The sequence below is a fragment of the Dendropsophus ebraccatus genome, chromosome 8, assembly GCF_027789765.1.
Source record: "Dendropsophus ebraccatus isolate aDenEbr1 chromosome 8, aDenEbr1.pat, whole genome shotgun sequence".
Taxonomy (NCBI): domain Eukaryota; kingdom Metazoa; phylum Chordata; class Amphibia; order Anura; family Hylidae; genus Dendropsophus; species Dendropsophus ebraccatus.
This window is the reverse complement of record NC_091461.1, coordinates 121975803-121999132: the sequence shown is the minus strand read 5'-3', so window position 1 is coordinate 121999132 and position 23330 is coordinate 121975803. Positions and strand designations below refer to the sequence as shown.

At 41.6% G+C, this 23330-nt stretch overlaps 1 protein-coding gene across 1 annotated transcript in view; it reads right to left on the bottom strand.

Annotated features, from left to right (window-relative positions):
- Positions 1 to 401: 401 nt before the first annotated feature.
- The window catches only part of SHISAL2A (shisa like 2A), a 36821-nt gene continuing 13892 nt past the window's right edge, over positions 402 to 23330 (bottom strand). The window contains exons 3-4 of the mRNA XM_069979497.1: positions 3171 to 3376; positions 402 to 519 (exon numbers count right to left, since the gene is read on the bottom strand). Of these exons, the coding sequence (XP_069835598.1) occupies positions 3192 to 3376 (185 nt within the window). The 3' untranslated portion in view covers positions 402 to 519; positions 3171 to 3191. The remainder of the gene's footprint in view (positions 520 to 3170; positions 3377 to 23330) is intronic.

Here is a 23330-nt window from a genome sequence, read left to right as displayed (position 1 = left end):
TACAGCCATAGGCCATAGACTATACCCACCAGGACTCCCAAGGCGGCAGCCAACTTCTTCAGCCACTGGTAATCACATGCGGAGCGATCGGACTGCCGGAGCTGCGCTCATAATAAAGATATAATAGGTAAAACGCCTCTTTATTCATAGGTTATGTATGATATGTCGGAGTTTGTGTTTGCAGAGATTATGGGGAGGTTGTTTGTCATCCTGAAGCATGGAGCCAGTTATCATATAAAGGGGAGACAGAAGCAGGTAATGGCAGACGCCTCGCCCCGTTCATCAGCCCAGCGATCCTGGTAATTAGAAACCCGCCGGAGCCTGCCCGGCCATTATATTCCCAAGCAATGTCACCGTGTTCCTGGAAAAGATTAGTACAAATAACACAAAGACAAAGAGAGTAAAAGAGGCAATAGAAATGTTTATTGATGGAACGTCCGGTGTGTGTGCGGTAAGGCAGCGGCACAGGAGATCAAAGCCAAGCAGCTGTGTGACAACATGGAGATCTACCACAATGACCTGGGGAAAGAGAAGAATACACATTACTGACATTACAGCCACAGCCGGGCAGGCAAATGGTGGCAATAATGGTCAGCGCTGTGATAGTCATGCATGGTCTTACAGGGATATTTTATTGGTTTCCCTTATGTTCCCTACAGCCGCATAATTGTGGGGATTTCTCTACCCAGCGGACTGATAGTAACTATAGTATAGGTACTATAGATAGACTATAATAACATAGTAACATAGTTAACAAGGTTGAAAAAAAAAAAAGAGTCCATCACGTTCATCCTACAAAAACCCTACTGTGTTGATCCAGAGGAAGAATAAAAAACCCCATCCCAATTGTCCCATCCCAACTCTAATTGCGATCAGAATAATCCCTGGATCACCGTCCTATCACTTGTAATCTAGTGTCCATAACTTCAAGAAAAGCATCCCGGCCTCCCCTGCACTTATGTAATGAATCATGTGGCAGAGAGTTCCATAGTCTCACTGCTCTTACAGTAAGGAATATAGAGAGTTCCATAGTCTCACTGCTCTTACAGTAAAGAATATAAAGAGTTTCATAGTCTCACCGCTCTCACAGTAAAGAATACAGAGAGTCCCATAGTCTCACTGCTCTTACAGTAAAGAATATCGAGAGTCTGATAGTCTCACCGCTCTTACTGTAAAGAATATAGAGAGTCCCATAGTGTCACTGTAGATTTCTCCTTATGGGGTTCTTCTCGCTACATCCCCACTACGGTGCTGCTGTAAGGAACATAAGGGAAGTGTAAGCCGGACATATGTAAGTCATAGGGAACCTTAAAGGGGTAGTCCACCAAAAAAATTTTTCTTTCAAATCAACTGCTACCATGAAGTGCCAGAGATTTGTAATTTACTTCTATTAAAAAATCTCAAGCCTTCCAGTACTTATCAACTGCTGTATGCCCAACAGGAAGTTGTATTATTTCCAGTCTGGAGAGCAGGAGAGGTTTTCTATGGGGATTTGCTCCTGCTTTGGACAGTTCCTGACATGGACAGAGGAGGCAACAGAGAGCACTGGGTCAGACAGGAAAGAAAACACCACTTCCTGCTGGACACACAGCAGCTGATAAGTACTGGAAGACTTAAAAATTTTTAATAGAAGTGAATTACAAATCTCTGGCACTTTATGGCACCAGTTGATTTGAAAGAAAATTTTTTTGGGTGGACTACCCCTTTAAGACTGTAGCAGCAATTTGGCTCTGGTCAGTGATCATTGCTGGAAATCTCTGGACATAAAGGGACAGATATCAATCTGCCTAAAACTAAGGGTCCCGTTACACTGACCAACATGGGGCCGTGCAAAGACGGATGGAAACGAGCTACGATCAGCATGATTGGCGCTCGTTTTTAGTGTCTTTACACTGCACAATTGAGCGGCCGGGCCGAAAGAACGATCGCTGTGTTGTATGTGCAGCATTGAAAACTGACAGCACAGCTATGCATATATCCATGCTGTCAGTTTCCAGATCACACAGCAGCATGATTGGTAAGAATGCACTACTCTCCGGCTGTCCCATCCTGCTGCTGCATCTTCAGGCTGACCTATCAGGCATGCCGGATCACACAGTAGCACAGAAGGTAAGTATGTACTACTCTCCAGCTCTCCCATCCTGCTGCTGCATCTTCAGGCTGACCTGTCTGGGATGCCGGATCACACAGCAGCGCAGAAGGTAAGTATGTACAGTTGTGTGATCTGAAAAGTGACAGTACGGATATATACATATCTGCGCTTTCAGTTTCCACGGCTGCATGAATGATACAAGGAAGATGTGCAGCCGATAAGAACAAATTTTAAAGTAGGCTAAAACATGCGATCAGCTAATGATCAGGTATTTTCCGGCATCTCAGATGATCTTAGATTTGTAATTTGCTTTTGATAAAAAAAATCTCCAGTCTTCCAGTACTTATCAGCTGCTGTATGTCCTGCAGGAAGTGGTGTATTCTCTCCAGTCTGACACAGTGCTCTCTGCTGCCACCTCTGTCCATGTCAGGAACTGTGCAGAGCAGGAGAGGTTTTCTATGGGGATTTGCTGCTGCTCTGGACAGTTCCTGACATGGACAGAGGTGGCAGCAGAGAGCACTGTGTCAGACTGGAGAGAATAAACCCCGCCTGCAGGACATACAGCAGCTGATAAGTACTGGAAGACTGGAGATTTTTTTAATAAAAGTAAATTACAAATCTCTGGCACTTTCTTTGGCAAATTTTTGCTGAACTATTCCTTTAAATCAAGCCAGAATCCCTCCATTATTTGCTGTAAGCCAATCACTGTGCAAATCAATGGCTTCCAGCTCTGAATAGCCTCTCCTGATATCTCTGTATGAGCGTGTTTTATGAGGACGTTCTCCGTAAATGGTCTAGAGTGGAACGTCCAGCCTATAACTCCTATTGGTGCCTATTCCAAGTCTTGGGACCGGGGTCATAATTCTCCAAGACTATTTTACTGAACATTCTGCAACTTCGAAAACCCGAATAAACGTTCTGTTTTGTGTGAAATTGATTATGTGGGATGACGCTGGGGGGAGGGGCGGCCGGTTATTCCCATACAAAGCGCAGCATGGCACGTAGCTGGGATTACTACAGAAACCTCCGGGAAATACACTGGGAGTAATGGAGCTGTCAGCACGTGATCCATACATACTGGCGGCAGTGACAGCCGAGCTCAGGAGGGGCCTTGGACGTTGATGGTCGTCACAGTGGCGAGGAAACATCTCTGGAACAATCTGTCCGGGTCCTGGGGTTGGTTGTCACAGTCCAATTTATGGCTCAGAAAATGGCGCTTAAAGCCGTTGGGGACGGTGGATTGGCTGGACCTGCTGGGACCCTCCAGGGAGTTCTGTTCTGTACCTAAAGGAGGAAACGGGCAGGTCACAGTGAGTATATAGTGAGTATAGCGTGACGTATCGCAGGTGTATACAAGACAGACACACTTCGTACAAGAATTACTCTCACCTACAATTGTTTGATTGTTCCCCAACCCAAACAGCCCGCTTAAAGGGGTACTCCAGCATAAGAAAATAGTCATTCAAATCAACCGGTGTCAGAAAGTTATATAGATTTGTATTTTACTTCTATTTAAAAATCTCCAGTCTTCCAGTACTTATCAGCTGCTGTATATGCTGCAGGAAGTGGTGTATTCTCTCCAGTCTGACACAGTGCTCTCTGCTGCCACCTCTGTCCATGTCAGGAACTGCCCAGAGCAGCAGCAAATCCCCATAGAAAACCTCTCCTGCTCTGGACAGTTCCTGACATGGATGGAGGTGGCAGCAGAGAGCACTGTGTCAGACTAGAAAGAATACACCACCTACTGCAGGACATATAGCAGCTGATAAGTACTGGAAGACTGGAGATTTTTAAATAGAAGTAAATTACAAATCTATATAACTTTCTGACACCAGTTGTTTAAAACAAAACATTTTTTTTTTTTTTTGCTCTTTTTGCCTTTAAAGGGAATCTGTCAGCTGTACATCATGCTGAGAGCTGCAGACATGGCAGATAGCTGATAGGGTGATATTTAGACATTAGTTATAAAATCCTAGAAGCCGGCTGAGCTGCAGTATGCATGCCTGCTCTCTCCTCTACCCCTCCCTGATTGGTTTTCATTACTGAACTCTGGATTCATTCAGTCAAACCAGGAAGGGTAGTAGGGGGCACGCATACTGCAGCTCAGCACAGCCTCCTTGTCTTCTCTTAGTGTCGCCATGATGATAACCGTAACCCAGCTCTCCAGTAGTTTAGCTGCCATAGTACAGTTTGTGCTTCCATCTCTCCCACCATGTTATATCAGAATGTGCACAGTGACATGAATGGATATTTGATTGATACAATAGTCCTGCTAAACTGGACAGGAAGTGTTGTCATGAGAACACTGGATCATAAGAGCTACAGGAGAGAAATACAGCGGCTGGACGACTACTTCTGAAGCCGCCCTGTTGTTACCATCAGGAAGAGCTCTATACCGCCATTATTATCACCCGCAGAGAAAATGTAGTGTTATATGGCGCTGCCAGCGGGGATCAGTCATATCCGTGATTTACTAAGAAGGTGGAAAGTGCTCAGTCACATGATACAAAGGATGGAGGGAAAAGCAACTCAAACAGCCGAGTGATAGAGGAGAATACAAATGAGGCAGATCCCTCTTATCAATGACATTTACTGTATAGAGAAGAGTATATATATATATATATATATATATATATATATATATATATATATAACAGTGGTGCCTTGGATTACGAGTATAATCCGTTCAGGGACAGCACTTGTAATCCAAATCCACTCTTACACCAAAGCAAATTTTCCCATAAGAAATCACTGATATGCAGACAATTGGTTCCACCCCCCCAAAATAATTATTATTTATTCTGAATAACATGTAGAAGAGATGAAACAATGAGAAGCAGCTGAATCTGTTACTGTACACTATAGCAGCATGTGGTATATAATGTATAGTAACTGTATAACCCTGATAACACAGCAGCTGGATATGTGATATATAAGTTACTGTACATTATTGCAGCATGTGGTATATAATGTATAGTAACTGTATAACCCTGATAACACAGCAGCAGCTGGATATGTGATATATAAGTTACTGTACACTATAGCAGCATGTGGTATATAATGTATAGTAACTGTATAACCCTGATAACACAGCAGCTGGATATGTGATATATAAGTTACTGTACAGTATAGCAGCATGTGGTGTATAATGTATAGTAACTGTATTACCCTGATAACACAGCAGCTGGATATGTGATATATAAGTTACTGTACAGTATAGCAATCAGCATGTGGTGTATAATGTATAGTAACTGTATTACCCTGATAACACAGCAGCTGGATATGTGATATATAAGTTACTGTACAGTATAGCAGCATGTGGTATATAATGTATAGTAACTGTATAACCCCGATAACACAGCAGCAGCTGGATATGTGATATATTAGTTACTGTACAGTATAGCAGCATGTGGTATATAATGTAAAGTAACTGTATAACCCTGATAACACAGCAGCTGGATATGTGATATATAAGTTACTGTACAGTATAGCAGCATGTGGTATATAATGTATAGTAACTGTATAACCCTGATAACACAGCAGCAGCTGGATATGTGATATATAAGTTACTGTACAGTATAGCAGCATGTGGTATATAATGTATAGTAACTGTATAACCCTGATAACACAGCAGCTGGATATGTGATATATAAGTTACTGTACAGTATAGCAATCAGCATGTGGTGTATAATGTATAGTAACTGTATTACCCTGATAACACAGCAGCTGGATATGTGATATATAAGTTACTGTACAGTATAGCAGCATGTGGTATATAATGTATAGTAACTGTATAACCCCGATAACACAGCAGCAGCTGGATATGTGATATATTAGTTACTGTACAGTATAGCAGCATGTGGTATATAATGTAAAGTAACTGTATAACCCTGATAACACAGCAGCTGGATATGTGATATATAAGTTACTGTACAGTATAGCAGCATGTGGTATATAATGTATAGTAACTGTATAACCCTGATAACACAGCAGCAGCTGGATATGTGATATATAAGTTACTGTACAGTATAGCAGCATGTGGTATATAATGTATAGTAACTGTATAACCCCGATAACACAGCAGCAGCTGGATATGTGATATATTAGTTACTGTACAGTATAGCAGCATGTGGTATATAATGTAAAGTAACTGTATAACCCTGATAACACAGCAGCTGGATATGTGATATATAAGTTACTGTACAGTATAGCAGCATGTGGTATATAATGTATAGTAACTGTATAACCCTGATAACACAGCAGCAGCTGGATATGTGATATATAAGTTACTGTACAGTATAGCAGCATGTGGTATATAATGTATAGTAACTGCATAACCCTGATAACACTGCAGCTGGATATGTCATATATAAGTTACTATACAGTATAGCAATTAGCATGTGGTATATAATGTATAGTAACTGTATAACCCTGATAACACTGCAGCTGGATATGTGATATATAAGTTACTGTACAGTATAGCAGCATGTGGTGTATAATGTATAGTAACTGTATAACCCTGATAACACTGCAGCTGGATATGTGATATATAAGTTACTGTACAGTATAGCAGCATGTGGTGTATAATGTATAGTAACTGTATAACCCTGATAACACAGCAGCTGGATATGTGATATATAAGTTACTGTACAGTATAGCAATCAGCATGTGGTGTATAATGTATAGTAACTGTATAACCCTGATAACACAGCAGCAGCTGGATATGTGATATATAAGTTACTGTACAGTATAGCAGCATGTGGTGTATAATGTATAGTAACTGTATAACCCTGATAACACAGCAGCTGGATATGTGATATATAAGTTACTGTACAGTATAGCAATCAGCATGTGGTGTATAATGTATAGTAACTGTATAACCCTGATAACACAGCAGCAGCTGGATATGTGATATATAAGTTACTGTACAGTATAGCAGCATGTGGTGTATAATGTATAGTAACTGTATAACCCTGATAACACAGCAGCTGGATATGTGATATATAAGTTACTGTACAGTATAGCAGCATGTGGTATATAATGTATAGTAACTGTATAACCCTGATAACACAGCAGCTGGATATGTGATATATAAGTTACTGTACAGTATAGCAGCATGTGGTATATAATGTATAGTAACTGTATAACCCTGATAACACAGCAGCTGGATATGTGATATATATGTTACTGTACAGTATAGCAGCATGTGGTATATAATGTATAGTAACTGTATAACCCTGATAACACAGCAGCTGGATATGTGATATATAAGTTACTGTACAGTATAGCAGCATGTGGTATATAATGTATAGTAACTGTATAACCCTGATAACACAGCAGCAGTTTGTAGATACAGGATGGAACTGCAGATCCCCATAATGCAGGAGCGCAGTACAACAGGCTAGAATAGAGAAGCAGGGCTGCTGTCAGAGGTCTGTGTGGTCACCTGAAAGCAACGGGGAAGGTGTGTGTTTAGCCTGGATCAATCAGGAAGTGAGAATCACAGAGCTGTGCAGGAAGACAGTGACAAAAACTTTTCTATACAGCAGTGTGAATGGCTGAGTGTGAGTGCAGGCACATTATAGCAGTAGTGTATATAGCTGAGTGTGAGTGCAGGCACATTATAGCAGCAGTGTGTATAGCTGAGCGTAAGTGCAGGCACATTATAGCAGCAGTGTATATAGCTGAGTATGAGTGAAAGCACATTATAGCAGCAGTGTGTATAACTGAGTGTGAGTGCAGGTACATTATAGCAGTAATGGAGAGGATGGGAAGCACAAGGGCTGACAGAGACTGCAGGGAGTAGGAAGGAATGAGCAGGACAGATGTGGGCACATACATGCAGCGCTCTCTGTCCGGGGAGAGAGGGGTTACAGCTATGGAGAGATTACCTCCACAGTCCTGTCCCCTGATGTAAGCCCCAGCCTGAAGTGGATCTGCTATGATTTGGAAGGTGAGGGAGACTTCCTGGATTAGAGTACAGAGCTGCAGACCCTGCTATACAGACCATGCCCCTCCCCCACTCCCCCTCCCACCCAGTACAGGGAGCTCTTACACCAAAGCAATGCTCTTACACCAAGTTACTATTTTGAAAAACTGTGAGATCTTAAAACAAAACGCTCTTAAACCAAGTTACTCTTACACCAAGGTACCACTGTATATACAAATATTATATATCTTTAGTGTCCAGGTATACATCATTCTGCTCCTCATAGTCTGTATCCCTGGGAATGGCCGAGGTGTCTGATTTACCTGACTGTATAATAGTACAGGATGGACACGGATCATAGCCCAGAGCTGAACTCCTACAGACCGCAGCAGTGTCCCTGATGACTGACAGCTATAAGATATACAGAAGACGACTTATTATATCTCCCCAATACAGATCAACGTGTCATCTATCTATTATCTATCTCCTATCTATCTCCTATCTATCTATCTCCTATCTATCTATCTATCTATCTATCTATCTATCTATCTATCTATCTATCTATCTCCTATCTATCTCCTATCTATCTCCTATCTATCTATCTATCTATCTATCTATCTATCTATCTATCTATCTCCTATCTATCTCCTATCTATCTATCTATCTATCTCCTATCTATCTATCTATCTATCTCCTATCTATCTATCTCCTATCTATCTATCTCCTATCTATCTATCTCCTATCTATCTATCTCCTATCTATCTATCTATCTATCTATCTATCTCCTATCTATCTATCTCCTATCTATCTATCTATCTATCTATCTCCTATCTATTATCTATCTCCTATCTATCTATCTATCTATGCAAAAAAGGGGTCCGTGGAGCCTCAGTTACGAGTCTCAAAACACGGGAATAGCCAGATATCCCTCTCTCCAGAGAAGGAAGCCCATTGCCAAGGGGTGCCTCCTAGTGGGGAGAGCACCAAACCACCCTGATACGTAGTCCCTCAGGTCCTCACTCTGTTACGAGCTTTGGGACCTAAATAGGGAAACACCAGGGTGGCCCCTGTGAGTCAAAGTCTAACTCTGTGGCGAGTATAACGACATAAGACAAGGGTTACCAAGGCTAGGCATCCATCCACAGACTGCAGTTTCAGGGTATTTGCCCCTCATCAGTGTGGAGCAGGATTCGGACTACTGGGGCAATGATAAATAGACCAACAAAACACAACAATCACTGAACTCAGGGAGAACTATATCTATCTATCTATCTATCTATCTATCTATCTATCTATCTATCTCTCACTATCTATCTCCTATCTATCTTCTATCTATCTATCTATCTATCTATCTATCTATCTATCTATCTCTCACTATCTATCTCCTATCTATCTTCTATCTATCTATCTATCTATCTATCTATCTATCTATCTATCTATCTCCTATCTATCTATCTATCTATCTATCTATCTATCTATCTATCTATCTCCTATCTATCTATCTCCTATCTATCTCCTATCTATCTATCTATCTATCTATCTATCTCCTATCTATCTATCTATCTATCTATCTCCTATCTATCTCCTATCTATCTATCTATCTATCTATCTATCTATCTATCTATCTCCTATCTATCTATCTATCTATCTAACTATCTATCTCCTATCTATCTATCTCCTATCTATCTATCTATCTATCTATCTATCTATCTATCTATCTCCTATCTATCTATCTATCTATCTATCTCCTATCTATCTATCTCTCTATCTATCTATCTATCTCTCTATCTATCTATCTATCTCCTATCTATCTATCTCCTATCTATCTATCTATCTATCTAACTATCTATCTCCTATCTATCTATCTCCTATCTATCTATCTATGTATCTCCTATCTATCTATCTATCTCCTATCTCCTATCAGCCCCAGTATATATGAAGTATCCGGCTGTGTAATGAATGAGGAGGGAGTAGTCAGTGACCGGGATTATTACTCAGGATATGAAGTTAATTGGTTGCGGCCATGAAGTTATTCATCTCTGGAGAAGTAATTTACTCTTCAATTAAAGTGAATTGATTGAACTACAAACAGCATTTATTACCCATCCAAACGTATGATCACTGTGTCTAATGGCTGAGACCCCCATCCATCTCAGCACAGGGTCACCGGGTGGGTAAGGCGTACGGTACCTGTGGAGTTAGGGAACCCTCCAGGATAACCTGCGGGGGTACACGAGAGCAGCACCGCCTCTGGCCCTTATATAACATGTAACATGATCTCACACTGAGGTAAATAGCCGTCTGGGGAATTCGGGGGGGATGGGAGAGAGGACGACATGTTTTACCTGCTGGTGTCTACAGTAGCCATGCAGAGCCACACATCTCCATGGTAACAGACAACAAACAAACCCTGTGTAGTCTGATCCTGCAGCCATGCTTCCTTCTACCTGTCTCGTACATCGTAGTAACCTACCGATTGTAGAGTAAGAGGTCTGAGGTAGTATGATGGCAGTGTGAGGGGATGTGCATAGTCTGAATACTGCACCATGTCTCCTTGAGCAGTAGCACAGGAAAAGCTTCAATGGGGGCCTCAGAAGTGACATGTCCGCACAATTACCCATCTCCCATTGAAGTCAATGTTTCACACCACATGGTTATTGACATGGTGGTTTCTGCTCCAAAAACCACATGGGTATAGGCCCTATGAACACATCCTGAGGCCTTATTCATTGATTTCTATATGGCTATTCCCACTCACTAGTTTTACAGATCTGCATGTCGTAGTACGGACCATAATCGAGGCACAGATTGTGAAATAATCCATAATTTTTATAGATAAAACATCTTTAACGTACGCAAAAAATATGGATCTCCTTAATTTAACCATCACCTTCCCATTTTTTTTGCACATCTGCAAAAAATACGGATTACAGATGCACTATGGACGCACTGCAGACAAATATTTTTGAGAACTGCGGAGTATGATTGCGGACATAATATACGGTCCTCAAAAACTACTGAACAAGTAAGTTAGGCCTAAGACTACACAGGGTTTGACTGTAGTCTGTTACCATGGAGATAGATAAATCATGGGCCTAACTAGGATTCTGCCGGCTCTGCTGGGTGTGTCTGGGGGAGGAGAAGGTATCGCTGGTGAAAGCTGGCTCTGGTGTGGGATGGGAATGGGTATCAGTGGTGGCAGCCGGCTCTGCTGTGTGGCTCTGTGTCCGGGGGCCGGAAGGGGCGGGGGGTGGCAGCTGACTAAACTGTTTGGCTCAGTGTTTGCTGCCCGGGTGGGATGTTTAGGCAGCTGCTGGGTTGCCCTGTGAGCACCAGCTAGTACCATGGGGGCAGACCACAGTTTTCCTGGGCCCCCCTTGTTGCACAGGCCCTGTAGCAGTTGTGTGGTCTGCCTCCATGCCTCCACTACTGACATAGATCCACAGAGGAGACACAAACTGATAGGACATTTCTAATTAATTTTAAAACTATAATTTTTTTTTTTAGAACTATTGGGAATGGTTTGGATGGCGGACGTACAAGGTTCAGAGCATTTCATTCATTTCACTGGAAGGCAACAAAACTCTCCATAAAATCCTTCAACTGATCTATGAGGATTCTCATTTGTTTCTACAATCCAGAAAATGTTTTATGTTAAATCTATTGGGAGGACTGGGAGTTTCCTCCTGGACGCACGGCCAGATGCAGGTTTTATGTGTTTTTGATGCATTTTTTATGCCCGGCGCAGAGCCGCATCCTACTTTGATTCTGCATTGAAGATCTTCTCAGCATACAGGAACTCATTACAGTGGTCGCCATGCACGGACACCCCGGGGGGGGGGGGGGGGGGGGGGGTCACATGTCTCTATATTCATCCAGTGCCCATAATAAGGATCCACGCCTTGCTGTGTTCTGCTCTGTGGCTTTATCACAGCCTTCTGACGCTGATCAAATGAGAAAGACTCTTTCATGTGAGAAATCACTAGAGAGTCATTTACATTGATTACAATTATAACACAGAAAACGTGAAGTTCTGAATAGATCATTACTCAGTCAAATAGTCTTAGAAGTGGGTATGAGGGATATATTTACTGCAAAGGAAGAATAAAGGGGAACTCCAGCGAAGAATTCTTTCTTTTAAATCAACTGGAGTCAGAAAGTTATTTAGATTTATAATTTATTTAAAAATCTCCAGTCTTCCAGTACTTATCAGCTTCTGTATGTCCTGCAGGAAGTGGTGTAGTCTCTCCAGTCTGACACAGTGCTCTCTGCTGCCACCTCTGTCCATGTCAGGAACTGTCCAGAGCAGGAGAGGTTTTCTATGGGGATTTGACATGACAACTTCCTGTGTTTTTAAAAAAAAGTAATGTATAATAGATAAAACCTGGAGAGGGGAACATTTATTGTTGAGTCTAATGGCTGCGATTCTTCTATCTTGTTTTAGTTGTTTGTATTTCTCACTTTGCTTGGTGAATTTATGAAAAATTTTGCTCGTCTTAAAAAAGCGCTCAGTATTTTTTGTCTAGGAAACGCGTGAGATGTATATATCACCCGGTCCAGACCAGACATAGACCTGTGCCGGTAGGTGTGATCTTTTTAATTAACTGCTATGCTATTTTATCCATAACAACGGAACAATTTTACCCCCCAGACAACTTGAATTCAAACAGAAATAAAGCTTCTCCATGGAGGACAAGAATAGGATTGTTGTTCATGAAAAAAACCTGTCTTATTTTTCTGTGTGTGTGTGTATTTATATATATATATATATATGTGTGTGTGTGTATTTATATATATATGTGTGTGTGTGTGTGTATTTATATATATATGTGTGTGTGTGTGTGTATTTATATATATCTATACAGTATATGTGTGTGTGTATTTATATATATATGTGTGTGTGTGTATATATATATATATATATATATATATATATATATATATATATACAGTATATGTGTGTGTGTATTTATATATATATATGTGTGTGTGTGTGTATATAGTGTATAATACCGTATATAGTGTATCTGTATGCTGCACAGGTTCATTGTCTGTAGAGAAGTTATTACTGGCTGAGAGGCAGATGAGTTGCCGGCCGTCAGCGGATCCGGTGATTGTGTATACATGTATCCCCAGCGCCAATAATCAGCAGCGTCATTTATCTAAAGGAGGAGAGAATATTACATGGCGGTGACAGACACTTCAATCTATTTACACAAAGCAGAAGGATCCCAGTGACGGACACGGCCATTACATGCAAGAGATGAAAGTAGCAATTTATAGTTAGAGTGGAAGTTCTACTTCTATTTTTCCTTAAAGGGCAATTCCATCAAATACCATCATATGTAATGATGAAAGCTCGTATGACCCGCAGGGTCTCTATGGAAGCCTTAATGCTGCACAGACGTTACCGCGTCCGTCTATGGGACGTATCAGATTATCATTCCAGGTGGATTTCCTCCTTGGTGCTTCCAGCTCTCCTCTCCGTCCCTCATCCTGCTATAACCTCTTCCCATGCAGACCTCTACTATAGATAATAGAATACACACCTGTACTATAGATAATAGAATACACACCTGTACTATAGATAATAGAATACACACCTGTACTATAGATAATAGAATACACACCTGTACTATAGATAATAGAATACACACCTGTACTATAGATAATAGAATACACACCTGTACTATACATAATAGAAAACACACCTGTACTATAGATAATAGAAAACACACCTGTACTATAGATAATAGAATACACACCTGTAATATAGATAATAGAATACACACCTGTGCTATAGATAATAGAATACACACCTGTAATATAGATAATAGAATACACACCTGTAATATAGATAATAGAATACACACCTGTGCTATAGATAATAGAATACACACCTGTGCTACAGATAATAGAATACACACCTGTACTATACATAATAGAATACACACCTCTACTATAGATAATAGAATACACACATGTACTATAGATAATAGAATACACACCTGTACTATAGATAATAGAAAACACACCTGTACTATAGATAATAGAATACACACATGTACTATAGATAATAGAATACACACCTGTACTATAGATAATAGAATACACACCTGTACTATAGATAATAGAATACACACCTGTACTATAGATAATACACACCTGTACTATAGATAATACACACCTGTACTATAGATAATAGAATACACACCTGTACTATAGATAATAGAATACACACCTGTACTATAGATAATAGAAAACACACCTGTACTATAGATAATAGAAAACACACCTCTACTATAGATAATAGAATACACTTCTGTACTATAGATAATAGAAAACACACCTGTACTATAGATAATAGAAAACACACCTGTACTATAGATAATAGAAAACACACCTGTACTATAGATAATAGAATACACACCTGTACTATAGATAATAGAATACACACCTGTACTATACATAATAGAATACACACCTGTACTATAGAAAATAGAATACACACCTGTACTATAGATAATAGAATACACACCTGTAATATAGATAATAGAATACACACCTGTACTATAGATAATAGAAAACACACCTGTACTATAGAAAATAGAATACACACCTGTACTATAGATAATACAGACCTGTACTATAGATAATAGAATACACACCTGTACTATAGATAATACAGACCTGTACTATAGATAATAGAAAACACACCTGTACTATAGAAAATAGAATACACACCTGTACTATAGATAATACAGACCTGTACTATAGATAATAGAATACACACCTGTACTATAGATAATAGAATACACACCTGTACTATAGATAATAGAATACACACCTGTACTATAGAAAATAGAATACACACCTGTACTATAGATAATAGAATACACACCTGTACTATAGATAATAGAATACACACCTGTACTATAGATAATAGAATACACACCTGTACTATAGATAATAGAATACACACCTGTACTATAGATAATAGAATACACACCTGTACTATAGAAAATAGAATACACACCTGTACTATAGATAATAGAATACACACCTGTAGATAATAGAATACACACCTGTACTATAGATAATAGAATACACACCTGTAGATAATAGAATACACACCTGTACTATAGATAATAGAATACACACCTGTAGATAATAGAATACACACCTGTACTATAGATAATAGAATACACACCTGTACTATAGATAATAGAATACACACCTGTACTATAGATAATAGAATACACACCTGTACTATAGATAATAGAATACACACCTGTACTATAGATAATAGAATACACACCTCTACTATAGAAAATAGAATACACACCTGTACTATAGATAATAGAATACACACCTGTAGATAATAGAATACACACCTGTACTATAGATAATAGAATACACACCTGTAGATAATAGAATACACACCTGTACTATAGATAATAGAATACACACCTGTACTATAGATAATAGAATACACACCTGTACTATAGATAATACAGACCTGTACTATAGATAATAGAATACACACCTGTAGATAATAGAATATAGACCTGGTTTTGCACCAGACTTTTGTTATATACATGTTACAGGGCGGCATGAGATGAGGTCATGGCGCAGGGCACATGTTCTGGCATCGGGAGCCTGTGACCACCTTTTAGTGTTACCTCACCCCCCTCAACCACATACAACATTTTTTAATCCTCTGATAACGTCTTAAAAATGGGGAAGTATTGAATCCACATTTGCAGATTTATTGTGAATTCTGACTTTGTTATTGAGGCCAATGAAAAAAAAACAAACTGCAAAGCTTCACTATCTGTTCCTTCTTCAAGTCGCAGCCTGTAGATGAGATTTCCTAAAATGTCCTCCAATATGCTGTATTGTTCCAGTATGTGGGACCCTTACGATAAGGTTTTAGGGCTACATAGGATCACTGTGTCACTGTCTGGTGTAGCAATATCCCCTAAGGTCTCCTTTAGGGGTACTCAAGCAAAATGTTTATTCTTATAAAATCAACTGGTTTCAGAAAGTTTCACAGATTTGTAATTTACTTCGATTTAAAACTCTCTAGTCTTCCAGTACTTATCAGCTGCTGTATGTCCTGCAGGGAGTGGTGTATTCTCTCTAGTCTGACACAGTGCTCTCTGCTGCCACCTCTGTCCATGTCAGGAACTGTCCAGAGCAGGAGAGGTTTTCTATGGGGATTTGCTGCTGCTCTGGACAGTTCCTGACATGGACAGAGGTGGCAGCAGAGAGCACTGTGTCAGACTGGAGAGATTACACCACTTCCTGCAGGACATACATCAGCTGATAAGTACTGGAAGACTGGAGATTTTTTTTATCAGAAGTAATTTACAGATCTGTATAACTTTATGACATCACGAGTACCCCTTAAAAATGGTTTCACCATGGAACTTCACTTCAAACTTGAGCATCACTTAAAAGATTGGCCTCACACACAGCAGACACAACTATTGTCGTCACATAATTTTTATGCTGGAATCACACACAGCAAAAAAGAGATGTACAAGTTTATATATTCCCTCTAAGTTTGGCAGCCATCATACACTGTCACCTGATGAAGCCGCTGTCAGAGAAACACGCAGTAGTAATGTGATGACCTGAGAGCTCTCCCGGTATCAGGAATGTGTGAACAGTGAATTACAGATAAATAAACACCATTAGACGCTGAATATTCATACGTATCGTCTGTAATTGAAAGCTGACACATTGGCAGATACGCCGCGCGGCTTCATACTGTACGGACCGTCACGCTTCTAGAAAAAATAAAACTGGCAGCAATTTTGGTGTCAGATTATAATAAGGTAAAAAGATTACTGATGGTTTCCAATAACTCATTACCAGGAAAAGACTATACATCACCGCACAAATAAGGAATTCTGGGAGATTTCTGCTCTGAAGCCTAAAGAATTGTGAATTCAGCTCTGGATGTTAATCTCTAATTCAGTCTTCTTATCTGTAATGTAATGCACAGCTTGGATGACTGTGAATTAGGAAGCTATTCAGGATCTGTTAGGACTTTCTGAAAGAGTTGGGGAGTATAATAGCTGGAGAGGCCATCAGTCCGGTAACTCGCAGCAATGTAACTGTGCCCCCCTCCCCCTCAGCCCAGACCCCCTGGACTATTGTGTGCTGTATAGTTAAGGGGACAGTGTCCTCAGAAAATGACTTATTGTATAAATAATTTATGGTAAACATTTTTAAAGAATTTTTGGTGACATTTGTCTAATTTTCCATTTTTCTATCTACATTATATAATAATCCTGATATGTTGCAGTTCTCATTCCCACCACTGGGGCTAAAACTAAGCTGAGACTTCCTGTTGTGTCTGTGGTGATAAGAGGAGGCTGCAGTAAAGTGATCTGCACAGCATTGCAGCGTCATGTGACACCAGTAGATAGAGGAGACAATAGCAGCTCCCTGTGGAATGACCTCTTCTCAGGTCACACAACGCGCTCAGTAATGTCTCACATTCACCTCAAGGGGATAGTCTGTCTATTGTGGTCTATGTCCATGAGTCTTGCTGTAAAGAAGGTTACTAAATGCTGTTAAGAACAGCCCAGGCAATGGGCCGCCCCCATAACAATGTACAAATAGGGAAATATAAAAAATTTAAGTAAGAAAATAGAGACAGATTAGAATAAAAGAAGAAGTTTTAGTATCTGACTCTAATCGGTAAGAGAAAATTAAGGTGACACCGTCCCTTTAAGTGTCTCCTGTTGTTTTCTTCCTATTTACTTCTTTGTATCTTGTTGCTCTGCTTATAATTATTCACGTTCCTATTGTGTGTGAACCTTGTTATTAGCTCAGTCTCTAAATCTGCTGTAAAACAATAACTTTGTTCCTTCCTTCTTCTTCATCAGATCACTCACCGCAAACCTTTCAGCTTCCTGACACAAGGACAAGAAGATCAAATGTAATTTAAAGAGCCAGTGCCAGAATCCCATTGGTTCTGGATTCAGACATTTAAAGGGGCACTCTGGCAAAAAAATTCAAATCAACTGGTTTCAGGAAGTTATACATATTTGTAATTTACTTGTATTTAAAAATCTCCAGTCTTCCGGTACTTATCAGCTGCTGTATGTCCTGCAGGAAGTGGTGTATTCCCTCCAGTCTGACACACTGCTCTCTGCTGCCACCTCTGTCCATGTCAGGAACTGTCCGGAGCAGGAGAGGTTTGCAATAATTTTTATAAGAACCGTTCGCCTGTATATGTTGTTGTAACTCTAAGCTTAAAGGGCCTCTAGGAAGCACCGCCACAAATGTGCATTAGTATGTGTGTAAATGGGCTGATGCCAAGATTAAACATCATCCCCGTCCACTGATCATGAGAACAGAGATCAATTGTCCCTCTAGTAAAAGAAGCTGCAATGTCCATGTCCAAGCACCTCTAAAATCTACTTCCGTACGTAACAATGTTTGGCCGTACTGAATGAATGGTGGACGTGCATGTGCACTGCCGATCCCCATTCTCGTGGGTCTGTTCATATGAAAAACCCGAAGCGATGTATCTAGTGGTACATTCACCTTAAGACGAACAGGAATCAATACTCTCACTGATTCCAATGGCCGCTCAGAGCTCAGAGCTAATAGATGGTTTCAGGGATGACCCAATGGGACGTGAGAGAAGCGGTAGTGTGAACCCGACAACCCCTTTAAATTGCCGGAGGATCACTCTAAATGGATTTCATAAGGGACCTTGAAAACACAAGAGCCGACGTTGTGCCTGAAAATCTTTAAGACTTTTAACTTGAGTCACTAAGTCGAATCCAATGACGGCATTTCCCAGAAATCTGTGTTTTTTAGATGCCATTTAGATTCAATAAAAAGAAATAACTGTCAGGAAAAAAGGATCTCAGTCCGTTCACGCTCGAAGTATTTTCAATTACTGATACAAAAAGCTCCGGAAGAAAAGAACAGACAGGGCCGCCGCGTGCCCTGGTCTCATGTGGCTCACCGGAGCATAGAGTACATTACCGCCGCGAGCGGCACAGAACTACGGGGGTGACTGAAGGATAATGGAGTGACTGAAGGATAATGGGGTGGCCGGATGATGTGGTGGCCGGATGATGTGGTGGCTGGATGATGTGGTGGCTGGATGATGTGGTGGCTGGATGATGTGGTGACCGGATGATGTGGTGACCGGATGATGTGGTGACAATGATAAGGTGGCGGCAATTACATAGTTGCCAACAGTGCCGGTTTTGCTGGGACTGTCCAGATTTTGAGACAGGAGACAGTTCCGTCAAAACCATGTCCCAGGTATGTCCGCTCCCCGCCGTGGGAAGCCCCGCTCCTGCCGACCCCACACCTTTAACTATAAGCTCTAATGAGTGCTTATAGTTAACTGTGACGTCTCCATGCTAAAGAGTCCAGTCCACTATGTGACTCCGCCCACTGGACTCCTTAACACTGAATTAGTAGGGATTTCAATCAACAAGTTATTGGGAATCTTTTCCCACAAAGATATATATCAATCCACTCAGCTCTTCCTGCTCTATAATATGATGGCCATAGATCAAATAGCTTTGTCGCAGTGCCAGGTTCCCTGTAATTTTGCTATGTAAAGGCACCACGAACAAGTGCCGATCACGCTGATCAGCGCTCAGTTACGACCTCACACAGGTAAGATCCAGTTCCCAGTTAACACCTGCTATAATCAAGTAATCAAAGACTTGTAGGCCCCAAAAGAATAGAATCCTGATCCATTTGCTATCTATTGTCAAAAGAGGAGAGGGAACAGCTGAGCAAGGACTCTCCTGCAGCACTTTACTCTTTGTAGGCTTCCAGATACCCCCGGGGACAAAGACCTTCCATCTTGTGTGGATCCCCATTGACAAAAATTATGAGGGGTCAGAACCACAAAAGACATCTCTAAAACTACTACCCTCAGCTGCCCCGACTACTCCACCTTTCCCCCCATAGGCAGCTATAGTATACATGCTTATTCTAAGTCTGAGCTGTCCCTGGCAGAGATTTCCCATTCTTCACTACATACGGCAGCATATTGCAGTAATACCCTCTATAAGATGGGCTCTGGGCACCAAAAGACAACCTGTTCCCGGCAACATTGACTATTCTTGTATCAGACTTGCCCACATGCCACTTACACATGTCCCAATGGACAAGAACACAAAAGGTATTATGAGCCGGTGATGATGAATTCGGGGACTTCAGCCGCCTATTGTTTAATACAATGGAGGACTATAATAGACTGTGCAGCTAATAGTCGGGTCTCGGTGACACAACACCTGCTTCCTCGCCAATAACCCCGGACCTGATATGGCCACTTATCCCCAAGTGGGTGAAGCCGCTTTACAGTCGTCTCGGTGATTCACAAGGACGGACTTCATGTTCCCGGAAGCCACTTGACCTGACAGCCGTGACCCATGTGCCGATCAGACATGTGATGAAGTGGATGGAGCCGTAACGTTCTGTACTCCCCGTTACTCGCATTAAGCCATATTTATAGGCAACATCGATTTCTCTACTTTAATTTTATCCTTACCAGCGGTAATCTTTGCCTCGCTCTCCGTCAGATGAAACCAGGTCAATTACTTCTGTAATTATTTCGGTTTAAATGTAGCGTCCAAGACGTGATTTACTAAGGCGGCCAGAAAAAGAAGGGAATGGAGTCATTAAAGGGCTTGTTTTTTTCTTTCAAATCAACTGACTGGAAATGGCCAGAGACTTATAATTTACTTCTATTAAAAAATCTCCAGTCTTCCAGTACTTATCAGCTGCTGTATGTCCTGCAGGAAGTGGTTTATTCTCTCCAGTCTAACAAAGTGCTCTCCCATGTCATGTCAGGAACTGTCCAGAGCAGCAGAAAATCCCCGTAGAAAACCTCTTCTGCTCTTCACACACACACACACACACACACACACACACAGCCCCTGTAGGAGGAGTTAGTTATCCCCATGTGGGAGGAAGTCAGTTCAGTGTGTTAGTTGGTTAAGTCTAAGACACGTGTGTATGCAGATGCAGCTACAGACAACCAGTTCTTACAGTATTCTTACTATATCTACTATGGAGTGCTAAACCGTACAAGGGAGAAGAGTCCAGGAACATCCTAGCCCACGCCATGAACCAGTCTAAAAAGTGTAGAGCAGTATCCTGAGACACAAAGAGGAAGTAGCCTGGATAGGACAAAGCTACCAGAAGGTATACGTATCCTATCTCACAGTGCAGGTAACTGGGACACCCCCGGGAGCTTAGCTTCATCCAGGTAACCACGACTGGGGCTTATATCACCCTATTAGGACGGGTCACTCGACACTGTAGGGCACAAGGTGGTCAGACCAAAGTCTATACATGGGTACAAGTAACTTTCACTACAGTATATTTCTTCCAAGTTCCGGCAGAGTACATTGCTACATTGGGTTAGGACTCCCTCAACCAACTCCACTACGCTACTCTACTCTACTCTCAACTCTTCAAGCACTGCTACAACTACCTCTTCTCTTCTACTTCTTCAAGCACCTCCTCAGCATCACTAAGTTTAAGCACTGAAGTCCGTGTAAAGATTCATCTATTTCTATACAGGTTCCGCTGGCTTTACCGCCAAGTAAATGGGCACGGGAACCCCCCCCCCCCCCCCCCCCACAAACTACCTGTACCGTTCTGTTGTCTTCATTACTGTATTCCTGGTTCTGAGGTCTGACTGCCTCCTGGGGCTGGTATTCGAGCTAGAAACAACTGCAGCGCCTCGCTGTCCGCCTTTCTTCTGTTGTCACCCCCCCTGAGCGGGATCTCCGTCTTTGCTGGGCCTAGTAGGGCACTGATACTCTAGGCCCCGCCTGGTTGACACCTTAGAGCAGGAATAAAAGATGTTTTTAGCCCAAATACCGGCCCCAGGAGACAGACAGACCCCAGGACCAGGATCCGTGGACACAATCCCACATCACATTGCGCATGTATGAAGCATATAATGGCCTTACGTTATAGAGAGGTTCTCTCCTATGTGATGTCATACTGTATATGATGTAATGTAGGTCGTCGCCTTCTATTACTGTCGGCCTTGAGGAATAGCACGCACCTGGCCATAGTTTCAAGGTTACCATGAATCACCAGCATTCAGATACTTTGCTTTGTCTATAGAAGATGCAGTTTATCCTTGAGTCATAACCCGGCATTGAAACCAACAATGCAGTTTATGGACGGCCATTCAGGAGCGATGGAGTCCGTTCATTGACTCTCATATTCATGGAGAAGAATAATACAGCAAATAATACAATCCTTTACAAATCCTCCCTGTACAATGGCCATTATTCCGGACTGCGCACAATTGCCGAGGACCCATCACCACGATGCAGATAGAATAGGGAGGCGCTATGGACGCGCGCTGTGTCCTTCAGGACTGAACGCTAATAACACTTCTATATGGAAGGTTTCTTCAGAGAAGGACGGCCACTTCCATGAGGATCTCAAGTGTGAGAGAAGATCTCGCCTCCAGCTCTAATAGCCCAGAGGATACGGATTTAGAAGCTTCCCAGGGGGTCGGAGGCCTAAACTAGTTCATTAGGAATTTTAGGAAATATTGTGCCGAGACACGAGTCCTAATTAGTCGTAATCCACAAAGGAATACTAATTCCCTTATTATCATTCAAAATCTCGTTTCCGCAAATTGTTTTTACAACGAGAAGAAACGCACTTTTCTGGACTATTCTAACCCTTCCGAGATCCGTTATGAATTATAAACCATGCCGTATCCTCCGAAATGATGGCCCCGCTCTTCATTCACACTGGTTTGTATATGTACGAATAACTTCAACCTTAAGGCTGTTCACACTACCTAAAAGTACGGCCGTTGTTGCCATCGGCAACAACGGCCGTACTTTTTGTGATGTGGAACAATGCCTTATTTTCAATGGGATCCCGGCCGGAGCATAGACACATCGTATACGCTTCGGCCGGGATCCCGTGCGGCGCCGCAAATGACTGACAATGAATTGCGGCCGTAGGAAACCCTCTCAGTTCACACAGTGAAGCGAGCAGCTCCGGCCCTTACTTCACTGTGCGCTATGGGAAGCTCTGATGGGGGTGCGCGCTAATGCACTCGCATCAGAGCTCTGCAGCCAGGAAGATCATCCGGCCAGAGACCGGCCGTTCCGTGACCCGGCGGGGCCGGTCTAATACGTAGTGTGAACATAGTCTAATACTGGGAACGGGGAACCTGCGGCCCTCCAGGTGGTACAAGACTACAAATCCCATCATGCCTGGACAGACGAAGCTGTCAAAGAGATGAGGTACTGACTACATAAGACTTGA